This window comes from Primulina huaijiensis, chromosome 12 (assembly GCF_012295235.1).
Source record: "Primulina huaijiensis isolate GDHJ02 chromosome 12, ASM1229523v2, whole genome shotgun sequence".
NCBI classification, from domain to species: Eukaryota; Viridiplantae; Streptophyta; class Magnoliopsida; order Lamiales; family Gesneriaceae; genus Primulina; species Primulina huaijiensis.
This window is the reverse complement of record NC_133317.1, coordinates 1993174-2012651: the sequence shown is the minus strand read 5'-3', so window position 1 is coordinate 2012651 and position 19478 is coordinate 1993174. Positions and strand designations below refer to the sequence as shown.

General features: G+C 39.6%; 1 protein-coding gene across 1 annotated transcript; it reads right to left on the bottom strand.

Moving 5' to 3' along the window:
- Positions 1-8285: 8285 nt before the first annotated feature.
- On the bottom strand, positions 8286-19477 carry LOC140990504 (putative metallophosphoesterase At3g03305). Its single transcript, XM_073460229.1, has 3 exons — positions 19045-19477; positions 18781-18832; positions 8286-10145 (listed from the first exon to the last, which is right to left on the bottom strand). The coding sequence occupies exons 1-3, from the start codon at positions 19307-19309 to the stop codon at positions 9812-9814; spliced, it is 651 nt and encodes a 216-aa protein (XP_073316330.1). The 5' UTR covers positions 19310-19477; the 3' UTR covers positions 8286-9811.
- Between the last annotated feature and the right edge of the window lies 1 nt (position 19478).

Below are 19478 nucleotides of genomic sequence, written 5' to 3'. Positions count from 1 at the left end.
TTAAATATTAAGTTTTTGGAGATGATAAATTCAAGGAGTTGAATTTATAATTTAAATATTAAATTCAAATGTTGAATTTATAATGTATTTAATTTATTAAGCTCAAAAGTTGAATTAATTAAATATTAAATTAAATATAGTGAAAAGTATGTTTAATGAGCTTGTAGTCCAACATACTAAATAATTAAAGTTTTTAATGGACCTTGATTAATTAATTAAACTAGTTGGACTAGCCCAAATAATTAATCAGGCCCATTAATGTTAATTATGAATATTGGGTTATGACTTAATTATAAATAGGTGTAATCAAGCCATAACCCTAGCCACCACCTTTACAAATTTCGAAAAAGCGCTCTCCCAAAGCTTGAAAATTCGGCCACTTCCTTTTGAAGGAAAACTTTGAGTCGTCTCTCGTTTTCAATCTCTAACGTAAAAATTTCTTCTAATTTTTCTAGTGCGAATTAGAAAGAGAACAAATCATCTAGTCGTGGACCTGATTAGAAGAAAGGAGTCCTTGAAGAAAGTTCATAGGGATTCATCAAGAGCTAGATCCGTTAATACCGGATTAGTTGGAGCCACGTGATTTAATCACTAAAGGTAAAAGTTTTAAACAACCTATGTATGTTTAATTATTAGATATATGATTTATCAGTTAATTAAATTTGTTTAATATATTGATGTTAATATTTGTTATTAAATGCATGAAGGATGATCGAGATCCTTGACCAATGTGTTAAGTGTGTGTAAGGATAATTTACTGTTTTATTCATTTTGTTAATATTTGATATTTTAAAGTGGGCAAGGTTGATGGCTCGTTCCCATCCTATTAGATGTATCCCTTATGTGCCATGGCTATTTGAATGTAATTATTAGAAATAGTGGGAGATCAAAACTTGAAGATGGTGGACCCAATGCTCAAGTTGAAGAAATATTGAAAGCACTTGTAATAGTTGCATTTGCATCCCTGCATTCACCTAGGTTTTGGGTCTGGATCCATGTTTTGCGCACAAGGATCTAATATTGTTGGCGATCGATCATCCTTATTTATTTTTGAATGTCATATTATGATATATGCGATATATAATAGTATGCATGTATGTATATGATTAAATAATATAGTTGCATGAATCCGAAAAACATACAAACTCGTGGCCCGTGATTTTAAAATTAAAATGAAGAAACAATTTTAAAATTAAAATCCCTCATTTGAATATGATTCAAAATTTATATCAAACCGTAAAAGTAAAAATTAAAAGAGTTTAATTTTTTCTTGCCTTCCATCAACTGTGGTTGCATGTTGATCGCTACCCGCGGACAGTGTCTGACGCATATTATTGGGGAGGCCTGGACGTCGGAATGCTGTGACTTCCACTGGACATATGATGTGAATTGAGTGGAACTCCCATGACTTCGGCTCGTATTATTGGGAGAACTCATGGCGACCGTCCACTACAATTCAATATTGATGGGTCGGTTTGACACGCGAAAATAAACGGCGTCATATTATTAGGTCCTTATTAAACGTGAGGCAAAACACACGGAGGTTGCATAGGGATGCAATTGGATTCTACCTTTTTGAAATTATAATTGGCTGATATTTTTCGGGATTATAATTGGCTAATTGGACTCTACGTGCCCACTAAAGAAATACGATTTCCCTTTTTCATTAGAAGGTGGTGGAAATGTCAAAATAGTGGGAGAGAGATTTATAAAATAAAATCCATATTTTATATCTTAAAATTATTTTAAAATAATCAGAAACAATTATTATGTTTCCATATCAATATATTTTCGATTTCGTCACGTAATACATTTTTGTTATTAACAAGCTGACCGAACCAAACCTTCAAGACTGGTTGAGAATTGTTCTGAATTCAGAGAAAATACATACACACTAATGTCAGTCCTGTTGAACTGACAAAGCAGGCAAGATGGTAGGATCATAGTATGCAAGCTAAAGTGTAATATGCTCGCTTTTATGTCAAATGAACTGTAGAGACATTTTGACGAAATGTTGAATGCTGCTGACATTCGAATGCACTTGCAAGAGTTGCATGGTCCATGAAACTCATAAAATGATGCACATCACTTTCAAGAAGCTCATGACTACACGTATGCAAGATGGGGCTTTGGCACATGAGCGCGGTGTACGTATGACTAGGCTTATTTAGAATGTGGTGGGCCTGGAATATGTGATTCCTAACGAGTTACTAGATAACATCAATTTGTTGTCTCTCTCTTCCTCATTTGGCAAGGTTATGGTGAACTTCAATTTGAATAGGATAGATGATAGCCTTGAAGAGCTAGTCAATACGCTTATGACTTATGAGATAGCCATAAAAGAGAAAAATGTTGTTTTTCTAATGGGCCTCTCGTCAGACGAAAAATGGCCCACAAAGTAAGAGAAAGAAATGTTCTGTCCCTCACAAGAAAAACAAACCCAAAAAGAGGCAAACTCTGAAGGACACTTAAAGGGCCTACAAAGCTCGATAAGTCAGAACATATTTATTTCACTGCAAGAAGTATGGACATAAGAAATTATATACGTCATAAATGTTCTGAAAATGATAAGTGAATGTCCAAGTAAACATGATTTCAACAATATTCAAAAGAAAGTTAGATGATTCAAATCCCACACAAATATGGCACGCTAGACTAGGTCGTATTTCCACAAGAAGGATGCACAAGCTAGTGGGAGAAGGCATGTTTGACCTGTCAGACGTAAATTTTCTACCAACTTGTGAGTCCTATCTAAAAGGAACAATGACTAAGACTCCATTCAATGGAAATTTGGAACGTGCGCATGGTCTACTGGATTTGATCCACACGGACTTTTGTGGCCCGCTAAGTGTTAGCACAAAATATGGGCGATCCTACTTCATTACCTTTACTGATGACCATTCGAGGTATTGGTATGTTTATTTGATGGAACACAAATCTGAAGCATTTGAAAAGTTCAAAGAATTCAGATCTGAAGTAGAAAATCAGCTAGAAAGAAGTATTAAAGTACTTCGATCTGATCAAGCTGGAGAATACTTGAGTGGTGAATTTTTGGGCTGTCTAAAAGAGAATGGGATTCTCTCACAGTAGACTCCACCAGCAACACCACAATTGAATGGTGTTTCTGAACGTCGAAATCGAACCCTGATGGAAATGGTTCGATCCATGATAGGATTCACTGAACTGCCTACATCGTTTTGGGGCTTTGCGCTTGAAACTGCGGCAATGTTGTTGAATAATGTCCATACCAAAGCAGTGGATCAAACACTATTTGAGATATGGATGGGAAATACTCCCAAATATTCTTACATGAGAATATGAGGATGTCTTGCTTACGTGAAGCAGGCAGTGGGAGACAAATTGGATAGCAGATCCACTTTGTGCTACTTTGTAGGATATCCAAAGAATTCTGTTGGATATTATTTCTATCATCCCAATGAAGCAAAAATATTTGTTTTAAGAAATGCCACCTTTTTGAAAAAAGAGTTTCAATTAGATAGAAAAGACAAGATGATAGAACTTGAAGAAATTCAAGATACTCCCTCAACTTTATAAGTTGAACCTAATCCCCAAGAACCAGTAGTTGAAGTACAAGCTCCTAGAAGGTCTGATTAGACAACCTTCTAGATATACGCTTCTTCATGAACGAGACCATGATGAGTCTTGTGTTGGATGTGATCCAATGAACTTCAAAGAAGCAATATCTGATACTGATTCATCCAAATGGCTTGAAGCCATGCAGTCTGAGATGGACTCTATGTATTCAAACCAAGTCTAGACATTAGTGGATCCACCTGAGGGAATCATTCCCATAGGATGCAAATGGATCTACAAAAGAAAGCTTGGGAGGATGGGAAAGTATTGACCTTCAAAGCAAGACTGGTTGCAAAAGGTTATACTCACAGGCAAGGAGTTGACTATGAGGAAACTTTTACACAAGTTGCTATGTTTAAGTCCATTAGAATACTACTAGCCATAGCAGCATAGTATGACTATGAGATATGACAAATGGATGTAAAGACTGCATTTCTAAATGGAGACATCAAAGAAGAAATTTATATGTCTCAACCTGAGGGATACACATCAGTAGGAACTGAGCATAAGGTATACAAACTTCAGATATCTATATATGGTCTCAAGCAGGCGTGAAGGAATTGGAACCTCAAATTGGTTAGCACTATCAAAGAGTTTGGTTTTGCTAAGAATCCTGAGGAACCATGTGTGTACAAAAAAGTTAGTGGGAATGCAGTGACATTCTTTTACTTTATGTTGATGACATCCTACGCATTGGGAATGATGTTGGATTGCTGCAATCCACTAAAGTATGGGTAACAAGTAAATTCTCCATGAAAGACATGGGTGAAGCATCCTATGTATTAAGAATACAGATCTATAGATATAGATAAAAAAGGATGCTAGGACTCACCCAAGACACTTATATTGATACCATTCTGAAGCGATTCTTTGTGGAAGAGTCCGAGAGAGGATACTTACCAATGTGTCATGGTGTTACTCTATATAAGGCTATATGTCCTAGAACTGATGAAAAGATAGAGATGATGACACGTATTTCATATGCGTCAGCTATTGGTAGTATTATGTATGGTATGATATCAACGCGTCCTGATGTTGTTTACGCTCTGAGTCTTACAAGCAGATATCAGGCGAATCTTGGTCCAATGCATTGGAAGGCCGTGAAAGATATTCTTAAGTACTTGAGAAGGACTAAGAACTTGTTCATAGTCTATGGGGGTGGAGAATTGAAATTGAAAGGCTACACTTATTCTAGCTTCCAATGTGACGTAAATGATTCAAAATCGACCTCTGTTTTTGTATTCATGCTAAATGGCGCGGCTGTCTCTTGGAAAAGTTCCAAGCATGACACCGTTGCAGATTCCACCACTGAAGCTCAATACATTGCTGCATTTGCTGCAGCCAAAGAGGCAGTTTGGATGAGGAATTTTGTCCAAGAGTTGGGCGTTATTCCTAATGGAGTTGATCCTGTCCCGTCATACGGGAGTTTGTGGGAAGAGGAGACATATCAGACGAAAGATTCTCCTCTGTAGATAATGTTGCTAATCCACTTCCAAAACCCTTGCCAGGACCATTGTTTGAGAAGAATCGAGAAGCAATGAGATTAAAGTTTATGGGTAGTTGGCTCTAGGGCAAGTGGGAGATTTTTATAGTAGATTCCCTGCAAGCCAACTGTTGGCTAGGGATTTTATTGACTCAGTTGTAATAAACAATCTTTATTTTAATATAATTTAATTATTAATGGTTTCGTTTTACTTTATCTGTATACCTATACAAGCTGCATAGATAAAGACCTTGATTATGTTTTAATACAAATGAATCGTAATTCGATGTTGAAACTCATTTGTAAACACTGCATATTCTAAATTCCTTCATAGTCGATTCAGCCGCCTAAAACATTGATAAATGTCGCTTGAGCTTGAGACTAGTATCTGTGATGTTGTGCACTGCGTTTCTTGGTAAGGGAATAGAGATGTCCAAACATGCAGATGTGTAGTGTAACGTCCGAAAAATCAGTCTACGTAAACCACATGCATGCAAAATTGTTTTAATTGCTTAAATTATTTTATTTAATTGCTTTTAAATGCTAGCATGATATTTTTATGTGATTAAAGGTATGATTGCATGATTAAATGATTAATTGCACAATTTTACATGAATTCATGAAATTAAGGATTTTACGTCCGGATATTCGAAGTCACACCGGGGGACGGAGATCAGAGGCGATTAAGGTGCAAAAAAAGTTGAATGTTATATTTATTTTAAGCCAAGAAAATTAGTAATTTAAATGATTTACGAATTTTAGTATTTTGAGGTCTAATTTAATTGTTAGGCAATTTATAAGATTTTATGTGTTTTAAAATATTAATTTTTGAATTTAAAGATTTAGTTCTTTAAATTGTTGTGAAATATTTATGATGATTTTTAGGCCTTAATCAATTTATTTAATTAGTATTTAAGTGAAATCTAAGATCTTTTTTTATGGCAAATTTTGAAGATAGAAATATCAACCTTTTTAAATTTGAGTTTATCTTGATCTTGGTATTTAATTTTTAAATAAAACTTGGGGGTCAACTTAATTATCTAATTAATGTTTAAACTATTTATTAGAGTTTGTTTAAACCTAAATTATGTTTAAGTATTTATTAGTTGGCAACTCACACACCCATACACCATCCACGTGAAGGACACCTAAAACACATACTAATTACACACACAAAGCAGCCGAGAGTTTCTAGGCTATGATTTTGATTTTTTGGACTTGATTCTTTCGATCCAACAATCACCGATCCATCTTCATGCGTATAACTATCAATTCACACCACTTTTACACAAAAAAACAATCGAAACGCCGCCCCGATCGCCCACCGACTTCCCCGCAACGATTATCGAATATTCGAGCGTTTTTAACGTAAAAGCACGTTTCTAAACCCTTTAAAACATCATACAAATCATAATATGCTTGACTTAATTCATTATGCATGAAAAATATTGGTGTTCGATTATTTTTACGGTAGATCGTATATTTTCAAAAATACGTCGATTTTACGTTTGTTTTGAAAACGTTTTTGAATCCAACGAGTGTGCCGTCAAAACATGATAAATTATGATTGAATTATAGTCAAAACATGATAAATTTAAAGGTTATAAGGCTGGGCAATCGTAGGAACAAGAGAAGGAAAAAAAGAAGAACAGCAAGGTAGGGCCGAGAGTTGTTACAGGATGTATGCTTGTTCTGGTTCAATGGGGCTCGATCACTATGAATGGAGCTTAGGGGTTCGACCAAGTCTCGAGGAAGGCTCGTGCTGGACGTGGGCCAGGGTCTGGAAGGTGCTAGGATCCCTCGCGCGCAGCATAGGAGGAGTCCCATGTAGTAGGGACTCCTCGCGCAGGCTGGTAGAAGTGACAGCAGCCAAGGGGGCTTGCTGCTGGGGATGGGTGGCTCAGGGTAGGTTCATCAGGGTCCTAGGTGTAGACAATTAAATTTGTTGACCATGAAATTATGGCAAATACAAAATAATATTAAATATCAAACAAAAATTCTATTTATTGGGATATTAGATTCCTACAAAAAAAATAAATAAATAAATAGTTAATTGATATTTTAATATATTTTGTGATCAAATCAAGATTTTAAATCAAGATCGCAATCTTGTATTAAATAGAAGAAAATACTAATATTTTAGTATTAAAATCCAATCTTGCATAAGATGGAAAAGAATACTAATATTTTTAGTATTTGAAATCAAATATCATGATTAGTGGAAAGAAATCACCAAATAAATCATGAGGGACCAATCAAATTACGACACCTCATCAAATGAAAATGGAAAGAATTTGCATCTTTCGACTATAAATAGGGAGGCGGAAGGTCAAGAAAAATACAAGACAGAAGGCAAAGAAGTAGAGAAGAATTCAAGACATAAATTCTCTCAACTCAAGCTCTTCAAACTTAAGAAGATCAACGAAGTTCAAGGCGTGATTCAAGGCGTTTATCGTGTTCTTCCTCAAATTCATCCAAATTCAAAAGGATCTTGTTCTTCATCAAATTGAAGATCAACAAATTCGAAGCACGATTCAAGGCGCTCATCATGTTCTTCTCAAATTTTGAAGGTTAATCCAATATCAAGGCTTTGACCCATTGAATTAACGTTATTGAAGAACCAAACCGCCTTCCACGAAAATCAAATACTCAAGAAATTCAAATTCTACAAGAGATCATCATTGAAGAGAATAATCAAGGGATTATTTAGGGATTGCATCCACAAAACTTTATTTAATCTCAAAATTTTCGAATTGTATCGTTATTTCTTTTGCGATTCTACGAAATAAAGAAATTTGCGCTACACACCCCAAAGAAGAAAACTCCTGCTTTCTTATTACTTCTACAAGTAAACGTGTGTTCCTTCTTGACACACAAAAAGCTCTTTACATTACAGGGAATTAACAAAATTCGAGAACCGTCAAATATAACCAACCTGTATGATCAGTATTTGATATTTTACCTATTTTTGAGTACTTAACAATGATAATATTCTGCCAGCAAAATAGATCGAAGGAGGGCAAGGCCCTATGGAAATGACATTTGTTCGTTCAAGTTTTCCTGGTTTTCCAGATGGTATAAGCCAAAGATAGAGGAACTGCCAGGCTGTAGACTGGGCAATGGATAAACGGATTCATCTCTCATAAGAGCTCTGCAGTTCTGCATGAGTAAATGAAGGAATTCCACCATGTTAGAAACAAACAAAAAAGAAACAATTGTGACATTTATTATACACTTGGAACCATATTACTATATTATCATACAAATAATGAAAAACCGAGTTGTCAAATACAAAACTCTGCTCCACTTATGACACAACAAAAACATAAAGAAGCAATTCTATCAAGTCAATATAACTGATCAAGAAAGTGTGATCAAGAAACAAAAGCTTCAGCTTATCATCTATGATCATAGATAAACACTACACCGAGAAGATACAAAACAAGATCTTCGGAAGGGAACATTCGAAAGTTTTAGAAATATAATCCACTTCATTTTTTACTCATAAGAATTCCAAAGAAACTCGTAGGAAACTCAGAAAACAATCAAATCAAGGCTAATATGAGACAGTTCGCAGAACTGATCATATAATTCAACTACAGGTTGGGTATGAAAGTGTAATTGGCAGATAAAGGAAACATGTATAATAATGGATCAGAAAATTAGAGAGAGTACACAAAACTCAAGGATTGTTTTAATGCATTGGAAAACGTATAGTTGCTTCTTGGCAAAAAAAATTATAGATCCAATAATTCCCATACTCAAATCAACCCATTTATTTTAAATTTTAAAATTCCGAGTCATTGATTAAGCATAGAAATCGAACTTTAAGTGTTTCCAACCGACGGCCAGAGATACGACCAGGAAAACCAGGAAAAATTTCCTAAGCCAGCGGTTAAGAAGAATCAATTCTGATACTTTCTTGGTGCGATTGTTAGGAAATGCAGCTTCCTTGTTTTCGCCATCAGTCTCATCTTTCTTCTACTTGAAAGAGAAATAAGGTAATCATGATATAACCCCCTCTCAGCAACCAACATGATGATTGCAATAATTGCTGGAAAAAGTATAAAATAAAGATGCAGAAGCACTATCACCATCACATCTGGAATTCCAAGAAAATCCATCTTTCCAAAATTATTAAATTTCAGAGCCACCCCTCGGTAAGTCATGTATCCCAGTTCTCCACCTTCATTAAAAAATTGACCAGAAAACCAAGGGAACAACACAAGGTAAAACAAGTAACCTATCATACAGCACCATGCTACAGGAACATTGTGTATGTCTACCAAAATCCGAGCTGTTCCATTAACGAAGTGAATATCTTTTGGGAAATGGATCCTTAAAAGCTTTAATATTCCATGGGGCACCATAGAGGTCACCACCGGATCCTTCCAGCTTTGTCATTAACGTCTCCATCACAACAAGAAGATTTCCAGAACTAGAGTCATAGATCCTAGCCACAACTGAGATAATTTGAGAAGTGGAGAAAACCAAAGCTCTGATTTCCCTGTAAGAAGCGTCTGCTGTCCACATTGAAATGATTTTGAAGTAAACCTGGAGTCCAGAGGAAAAGTTGGCAGTATAATAGTTTTCTTGGCTCCTAACTTGAAGTCAATATCAACAAATGATATATGGACATCATCAATTGCCAAAATGCGCATGGCTAAACTTTTCCTCCAATCACCCAATTCCCATTCCCAGAATTCATTAAATTTTGTCGCACCATTCGAACAATTAGCTGCTTAATTGGAATAACTGTTTTGAACTTTGCTGATGATGACTTGAGTGGTACCTCTTAAAATTATTTCCAAATTTTGTGTGCAAATGCCCACATAAGTAGGCAGATAAAGAGTGCACGAGGAAGCTATCCTTCAGGGTCTTTCCAGACTTTGTGGCGTCTGAGAATGAAAGATGAAAATGCCCAAAGGATAACTTGGTAACAGGTTGAAATGACTGATAATCCCATTGCGAGAGTTCAGAATTTATATCAGTTAATAATAGTTGGGCCCTACAAAACAGATGGCATGATGCTGTCAAACCAGACAAAAATAAGTTTCCTTTTGCTCGTCTGGATAGCACAATGTTAGAAGTAGTAGTGCTTATGTGTCAGCATAAAGTCAATACATTGACCAGTATAAATAACAAGAGTTGTTTAGTCAATAGCATTCATTCATTTTTACTCTTATGTACAGTTCTTCATTTTCTCTAGCAGCTTGAGCTCTGCGTTTTATATCAATAAAGTTGTTCTCCTAATATGGTATAAGAGCTCAGGTTCTACCGTTATGTGCTGGATTGGCCTTAGTTGGGACATCCGTTCTGCCCATAATTGGGTCATTTGTAAACTTCATGTTCCAGATGCTCATTCATGAACGTGAGTGGGGTATGTTAGTTGTCCCACATCGGTTAGATAAAATCCATGAGAGTTGCATATATGGACGACAATCCTTCCCTCTTGAGCTAGCTTTTGGGGTTCAAAATTAAGGGGGTTCGGAGTGACAATGCTCCAGAACTCAATTTCACAAACTTCTTTCATCAAAAGGGGATTGTTCATTTTCACTGTGCGTCGAAAGACCACAACAAAACTCTGTTGTTGAGCGAAAGCACCGACATATCTTGAATGTGGCTCGAGCACTTCTTTTTCAATATCATGTTCCAAAGGTTTATTGGCCAGATTGTGTCCTTACTATTGTTTACTTGATCAACCGTACTCCATCAACTTTATTTGCAAATAAGTCGCCCTTTGAGTTGTTGCACCTTAAACTACCCTTTTATTCCCACCTGAAAGTTTTTGGTTGTTTATGTTTTGCTTCAACTCTTGTATCAGCTCGAGATAAATTCTCCTCTCGGGCCATCAAGTCTGTATTCATGGGTTACCCACCGGGTTACAAAGGTTATAAACTGTTGAACATGGAGACTAATGAGTTGTTTATCTCACGGGATGTCATCTTCCATGAATTTTCCTTTCCCTTCAAAGACATTCCATCCTTTTCTGATTCTTCTTCAATTTTTTCTGACAGTGTCACCAGCTCATGACTCTCCTACACCCATTCCCAGTGACTTGCAAAAGCACACTAGATCCAATCGCCCCATCCATACTCCACATCATCTCCGTGACTATCACTGTTTCATCATTGCATCCAACCTTCCTTACCCAACAGCACATCCTTTGTCTACATGTCTTAGTTCACGTAGACTTTCACCTCATTTTTCTGCCCTTGTCAACAATATATCCTCCGTCCTTGAACCAGAACACTATTCTCAAGCTGTTGCTTTTCCAGCGTGGAGACAAGCAACGGCTGATGAAATTAGTGCCTTAGAAGCCAACAACACTTGGTCAGTCATCTCCTTACCCCCCGGCAAATCTGTTATTGGCTGTCGTTGGGTATATAAAGCCAAGTTTTCTGCCAATGGTTCCCTGCAGCGATACAAGGTGCATTTAGTTGCAAAAGAGTACACGCAACAAGAAGGCATTGAATACCTTGAAACATTTTCTCCGGTGGCCAAGCTTGTCACTGTTAAAGTCTTGTTAGCTTTAGCTGCTGCCCGAGGTTGGTTTTTAATCCAACTTGACGCTAATAATGCTTTTCTTCATGGTGATCTCTCGGAAGAAGTCTACATGTCTCTGCCCCAAGGGTATTGCAGAGAGAGGGAGATTCTACCACCAAGTGCTGTGTGTAAACTCCACAAATCGATATATGGCTTGAAACAAGCATCGCGTTAATGGTTTGCTCAATTTTCTGCTATACTATTAGACATCGGCTTCTTACAATCTCATGCCGATAATTCATTATTTCTTAGGACAAGAGGACGTATCTTTGTTGTTCTATTAGATTACGTTGACGATATTGTTGTTGCCACCAATTGCGAGAAAGAAGCAAATGAATTGAAGATATATCTTGACAGCAAGTTTCGGCTGAAAGATTTGGGAGAGTTGAAATATTTTTTGGGCATAAAGGTGGCTAGATTGCAATGCGGCATCTCCATTTGCCAACAGAATTATGCTATGAAATTACTCACAGAAGCCGGTCTCCTTGGATGTAAACCGAGATCCACACCTATGGATGCAAACACCAAACTTTCTCTTGATGACGGGGAGTTGATTTTTGATCCCCTTGCATATATAAGACTAATTGGTCGCTTGATATATCTCACAATTTGTTAGCAACCTCCGATTAGTAACCAAAATATGTATTAAAAAATATGAAATGAGAATAACAGAATCTGGTTATAACCACTCTCACTCTCTCACACTAACAAATTGTTAGTGACTCATCACTCTATCTAACTGAATGCCTTCTAGCTTACCCCCCTCTTCTTTTTATACATTCCTCTTACCGCCCTCTTTCCTTCCTTCTTCTAGAATATACATTTACAATCTTGGGCCTCTGTTTATTTGGCTCTTCATTCCTTGGGCTTACTAACTCAGAAGTCTCTGGGCCCAATGAGTTTGGGTCCATAACATGCCCGGCCTCTTCAAGATTCGCCTTGTCCTCAAGGCGAAATTCTGGAAATTGTGCTATGAAATCTTCGTCTTCCCACGTTGCTTCTTCCCCCGTTCTTCCCTTCCACCTCACCAGTATCTGTTGGATCAAGTGCCCTCCTTTGCTTTTAGTTCTTTCAGCCACAACTTCCTCGGGCTCAAAAGTGAGGAACAAGTCAGTGTCCACCTCTCTTGGCAACTTAACTTCATTAGGGTCATGCCCTACTGCTTTTTTTAGACATGTTACATGAAATACTGGATGTATCTTGGACCCTTCCGGTAATTTCAAGCGATATGCCACTTGCCCCACTTTCTTCAAAATTCTGTAAGGTCCGTAGTACCTTGCTGCCAGTTTCTGGAAGACCCTCGTACTAACTGAATTTTGGCGGTGTGGTCGCAACTTCAGGTACACCACATCACCTTCTTGGTATTGAACCTCTCGACGGTTTTTATTGGCATATTTGGTCATGCGTTGTTGGGCCCTTTCTAGATTGTACTTCAGCTGCCTTAATAACTCATCTATGTCCTCTAATGCTTGGGCTACTGCTGGCACCTTAGTTTCCTCAGGGAAGAAACTTAATGAGAGTTGGGGGTCTTCTTCCATACACTACTTCGAAAGGTGTCATCCCCGCTGACGTTTGAAAAGAGGTATTGTAGCAATACTCCGCCCAGTGCACCCACTACGACCAGCCCTTGGGCTGCTCCGAGCAGAAACACCGGAGATAGGTTTCAACACATTTGTTCAATGCTTCACTTTGCCCATCCGTTTATGAATGGTGAGCCGTGCTCATCTTGAGTTGAGTCCCTTGTAGTTTGAATAATTCGGACCAGAATAGGCTCATGAACACTGCGTCTCTATCACTGACAATGGTTTTCGGGACCCCATGCAACTTGATCACATTACGTGCAAAGATTTCGGCCACTGAGCAAGCCGTGTAAGGATGTTTAAGGAGTAGAAAGTGCCCATACTTAGACAGTCTGTCAATCACCACTAGAATTACTTCGAACCCCTTTGACCTCGGTAGTCCTGTAATAAAATCAATGGCCAAATCCTCCCAAATTGCTTCTGGAATAGGCAAAGGTTGTAATAAGCCGGCCGGGGTAGCAGCCTCATACTTTTGTTTTTGGCATACTTCACATTCGGACACAAACTTGTACACATCCTTCTTCATTCCAGGCCAAAAGAAGTTGCTTGCTATTCTTTTATACATTCTCAAGGCTCCCGAATGGCCCCCTACCGGAGTAACGTGGAATTCCCTCAATAATGTGGAGACCCACTGCGAGGTTCGTGGAATAACTATCCTCCCTTTAAAGAGTAAACAACCATTAACCACTGAGTAGTGTTTGCCACTGCCTTGGGCCGTGCTCATTCCCTCCATTATCTTTTTACACGCTGGGTCATTTTCCACGGCCCGTCTGATGTCTCGTATTCCCACCCATTCTGCCCTGGTGATAGCAGCCAAAAGTCCACTGTCCTCTCTTCGTGATAAAGAGTCTGCTGCTCCGTTCTCATGCCCCGCTCTATGCTTTATTTCAAACTCATACCCCAGCAGCTTTGCCAACCAATATTGCTGGTCTGGCGTGGTTATACGTTGCTGCAGCAGGTTCCTCAATGGTTTATGATCCGTCACCACTAGAAACTTCCGTCCCAACAGGTAGTGACGCCAGTGTTGAACTGCCAAGACCAATGCCATCAACTCTCTTTCATAGGTGGACTTGGTTAATGCTCGGTCCGCCAAAGCCTTGCTATAAAAAGCAATAGGCCTGCCCTCCTGGTTTAGCACTGCCCCCACTCCAGTCCCTGATGCGTCACATTCTATTATGAATTCTTTCGAAAAATCTGGCATCTTTAATACCGGAGTGGTCACGACTGCTTGCTTCAGCAACTCGAAGGCTTCTTGAGCTTTTTCATTCCACCCGAAATTGTTCTTCTTTAATTGCTCGGTGAGTGGCCTTGCAATCTTCCCGTAATCTTTAATGAATTTCCGATAATATCCGGTTAGTCCCAAGAATCCCCTTAGTCCTTTCGTGTTCTGTGGTTGGGGCCACTGTACCACACTTTCAACCTTATTGGGATCCACTTTCACTCCCTGGCCCGTGATGATATGCCCCAAGTATTCAACTTGTCTCAACCCAAATTGGCATTTCTTTTTGTTTAAAACCAACTGGTATTGTTGTAATAATGCCAATACTACTTCGACGTGTTGCATATGACTTTCCCAATCTTTACTGTAGATCAAAACATCGTCAAAGAAAACTAACACGAATTTTCGCAAGTAAGGGCGAAATACCTCGTTCATGGTTGCTTGGAATGTGGCCGGAGCGTTTTTTAGTCCAAAAGGCATGACTAAAAACTCGTAGTGGCCCTCATGTGTCCTGAACGTTGTTTTGTTCACGTCCGTGGCTCGAACTCGAATCTGGTGGTATCCAGATTTAAGGTCCCGCTTTGAGAAGAACATTGCTCCATGTAATTCATCAAATAGTTCCTCCACCACGGGAATTGGATACTTGTCAGCGACAGTGATATCATTCAATGCCCGATAGTCTATGCAAAATCGCCAACTTCCGTCTTTTTTTTTACTAGTATTACCGGGCTCGAGTAGGGGCTGTTACTGATCTGTATCACCCCTGATGTAAGCATCTTCTTCACCATTCGCTCGATTTCATCTTTCTGATAATGGGCATATCGATAAGGTCTGACGGATAATGGTCCGCATCCCTCCTTAATACATATGGCATGATCCTGTTGCCTACAAGGGGGTAATCCACTGGGTTCTCGGAATACCACCTCATACTTGGCAAGGATGTTATTTATGGCCTCCTCAGCTCCCTTTCTGTCTGCCTCTCCCTTCTTTTCTTCGCTCCATTTGACCAATATTGCTCCGCAAAACTCTACCTCACTCACTTTGGAGATCCCTTTTAATGAGATTAATGATCTGCTGAGGGATGGATCCCCCTTTAAGACTATTGTTTGATCATTGCAGCTGAACCGCATCTCCATCTTGCCCCAATTTAGCAGGACATCACCTAATGTGCGAAGCCAATCAACCCCCAAAATAAGATCAACTCCCCCTAAGTCAAACAAATACCCTTCAATTTGAATTCGACATTGTCCCATATCCACCTCTAATCCCCTGCACACCCCTTGGCAAGACAATCGACAGCCATCCCCCAGACATACTCCAAAAAAAACGCTCCTGTCCCATTCAAGCCCCAACTCCGTGATTAATTTTCTTGAGACGAAGTTGTGGCTTGCTCCACTGTCCACCATTGCTATCACTTCTCGCTCTGCCACCTTCGCCTTCATTTTCAATGTTTGTGGATGGTTGATGACATTTACAGAATACAAGGGTAGCTCCAGAGTATTGTATTCAACTTCGGGCTCCCCTCCTTCCCCCGTTTCTCGCGGCACCTCATCCTTATGCTCCACTGACTCTGCCTGTTCCCACTCGCCTTCGTCTCCTTCTTCCTCCGCTAGAATCGTCACCCTCAAGCTTTTATTGGTACATCTGTGCATTGGGTGGTAAGGTTCCCCACACTTAAAGCACAGTCCCTTCTCTCGTCGGTGTAAGAATTCTTGGTGAGATACCACCCTACCATCTCGATTTTTTTGGTATGGTGGTATCCTCGCTGCCACTCCACCGCGATCTCCCCCGCTACTTCCCCCTGGTACGCCCCGAGGCCCACTGCCGTAGGATTGCTGCGAAATTGGGTTTCTCATTCGTTGCTCCCCTAGACCAGCAGTCCCCATGTTAACATTGGGCCCTGAAAGATTTTTGTTACGGTCCCTATCATGTACTGGGTATGGATTGGCCCAGCCCATGTTGGTTACCGATTTTTGTGTATACCCCAGGCCCGATCCAACTTTATTTCTTCCCCTGTCTACCGCCGTCCCATACAACTCCTTCTCCAACCCCCTGGCCAACATCATCGCACGATCTACCGTTCGAGGAGCGTGAACGATCATCCTCCGCCGTATCTCCTCCCTCAATCCACTCAGGAAGTAGCCCAAGCATTGATCCTCCTGGACGTCTCCCAGTTGTGCGACCAACATCTCAAAACGCTCGATGTAAGTGTCTATTGACTGTTGGCCTTGGGNGTCTATTGACTGTTGGCCTTGGCTTAATGACGCCATGAGTTCGAAAGGGTTGGCGTTATATCCACTATAACGTTTAATCAGCTCCTCTGCAAACCTATTCCACCCCATGTTCGGAATTCTCACCTTCATCCATCGAAACCAATGTACCGTGGTCCCCTGCATACAAATGTAGGCCAATTTGAGCTTACACTCCATTGGTGTTTCGTGGACCTCGAAGTACTGCTCCATCATCCCCAACCACCCCAACGGGTCCTCTCCTTCAAACCCCGGTAACTCAATTTTTTTCAGTGCCAACTTCACTTCTTCTACACCCTCCTCTCGTCTCCCTTCCTGGCGCACACTCTCATCCTTCCCTAACATATCACTCCCAATCCCATGTTGCTCGCCACCTTCATTGCTTGCAGCTGCTGTTCCCCCTTGTGCCTTAATAATTTGTTCCATCATCTCCCTCAGTCCCAGTAATCCTTCCACCGCCTNTCAGTCCAAGTAATCCTTCCACCGCCCTGTCGATTTTGTCCAATCGACCCTGCACTTGGGTCATGTTGTCTTGCATCCCCATCAGCGTTTTTTCCATGCTATCCATCTTCGCTTCTGATCGTGTGCTGGCCATGTTTTCTTCAGCTCGAGCGAATCCGGCAGGTCGGACCAAATTGTTAGCAACCTCCGATTAGTAACCAAAATATGTATTAAAAAATATGAAATGAGAATAACAGAATCTGGTTACAACCACTCTCACTCTCTCACACTAACAAATTGTTAGTGACTCATCACTCTATCTAACTGAATGACTTCTAGCTTACCCCCCTCTTCTTTTTATACCTTCCTCTTACCCCCCTCTCTCCTTCCTTCTTCTAGAATATACATTTACAATCTTGGGCCTTTGTTTATTTGGCTCTTCATTCCTTGGGCTTACTAACTCAGAAGTCTCTGGGCCCAATGAGTTTGGGTCCATAACACAATTACCCGTCCTGACTTGACTTATGTTGTAAATAAACTGAGTCAGTATGTTTCTAAACCACATTAATCTCATATGGAAGCAGCGTTAAATGTTTTGAGGTATATAAAAAGGACAATTGGGCAGGGCCTGCTCTACAAGAATGTATTTGATCTGAAACTCAAGTTCTTTTCGGATGCCGATTGGGGCTCATGCTTGAACACACGATGGTCAGTCACAGGCTTTTGTGTGTTCCTTGACGAGTCTATGATATCTTGGCGATCAAAGAAGTAACAAACAATCTCGAGATCCTCTGCTGAAGCAGAATACAGGGCTATGGCAGCAGCGACTTGTGAGGTTATGTGGATAATAACGTTACTTAAAGATCTAGCAGTTGAAAATAATGAGCCATCAGTGCTGTTTTGTGACAGCCAAGCTGCTATACATATTGGGTACAATCCAGTCTTTCACGAGCGGACTAAGCACATCGACATTTATTGTCACATTGTACGCGAGCAAGTGCAAGCAAGAGCTATTAAACTGATGCATGTTTCTTTAGAATTGCAACTGGCAGACTTGTTCATAAAACCATTGCTCTCCTCGCGTTTTAAGGATCTACTAGTCAAGATCGGAGTGCATAACATTCACTCACATCTTGAGGAGTGTTAGAAGTAGTAGTGCTTCTGTGTCAGCATAGAGTCAATACATTGACCAGTATAAATAGCAAGAGTTGTTTAGTCAATAGCATACATTCATTTTTACTCTTATATATAGTTCTTCATTTTCTCTCGCAGCTTTATATCAATAAAGTTGTTCTCCTAATACGCAAAAATATACATAAAGGATGAGAGATGAGGACGACGTTAATTAATGCCAAGTATTATTTATAGCAACATCAGGTCAGTTATAATTAATTGCTAACGACGTATAGCAGGCTACATTTAGTGTGATTCACAGAATTAAGCTCATGGTGTTAGAATTAATCAGCATACAATTCTAAGTTCTTAATTAATAAAAGAAACAATTCCAGAGATGATAACCAGGAACAGCAGAAACACAAATGGTGATAAATAATGGCTATGTAAGACCGCCTCACATAATCAACCACTAAAATGCGGAGCCCATAAGTTATAGGGTTCCATGTACGACTGTGCGTGGCAGCTTAAAAAAAGGGAGAGTTAATCACCTACTTGAATTGTGATGCTATTGACATTTCCACTTCTTTTAAGAAGACCATTGAAGCTGTATTTAGTGAAAAAAATCATATGATCCACCAATGGATGGAACACAAAAGTTATCATGACTCCCAAAGTCCAAAGGATGATATCAACTCAACCAAAAGAAAAATGATAAGAAGGACACTTCCACCACCAAAATCTACAATTCATAAAACTAAACAGCGAAAAAGAAGTAAAACAAATGCACACCAAAGTAACTTAATAAGAGCAACCCACCTGTGAGATCACCCGTGAGGACCAAAGCAGGTTTGATGAATGAAAGGGTGGGCCCAACAATTTCCCTGAAGTCGTGAGCTCTGTCAGGGTGGTGCCCACTAAAATAGAGATCAGACAGCTGCACCACCCACGCCAAATCCTCTGGCCCATTCTTCAGCTCAATCGTTTCGCTTGCTTCCGATGTCCGGAATGGGGCTGTAAAGATTACAAGGAAAATGGCGATCGGAATCACAATCCCCATTCCTTCCACACGTTCCCCTCTCATTTAACTTCCCTCTGGCTCGCCGTTAATGTCATCCTCGATCAAACGGAATCAACTTGTTTCTTGATTGGGTTCGGCCCTCAGCCCGGTATTAACAGGCCATAAAGCCCATACCGCAGGCCTACTATCATCTTATCAACCAAAAGACTTGCTGTACAAATATAAATAAAGG

Excerpts from the sequence above, each read along its gene's own strand:
- LOC140990504 (XM_073460229.1), bottom strand. The coding sequence starts at position 19,309 with ATGAGAGGGGAACGTGTGGAAGGAATGGGGATTGTGATTCCGATCGCC. Across the intron at positions 18,833-19,044 it reads CCTCACGGGTGATCTCACAG|CTTCAATGGTCTTCTTAAAA; the intron begins GTGGGTTGCTCT and ends CACTAAATACAG. Across the intron at positions 10,146-18,780 it reads TCAATAGCATCACAATTCAA|ACGAGCAAAAGGAAACTTAT; the intron begins GTAGGTGATTAA and ends TGTGCTATCCAG.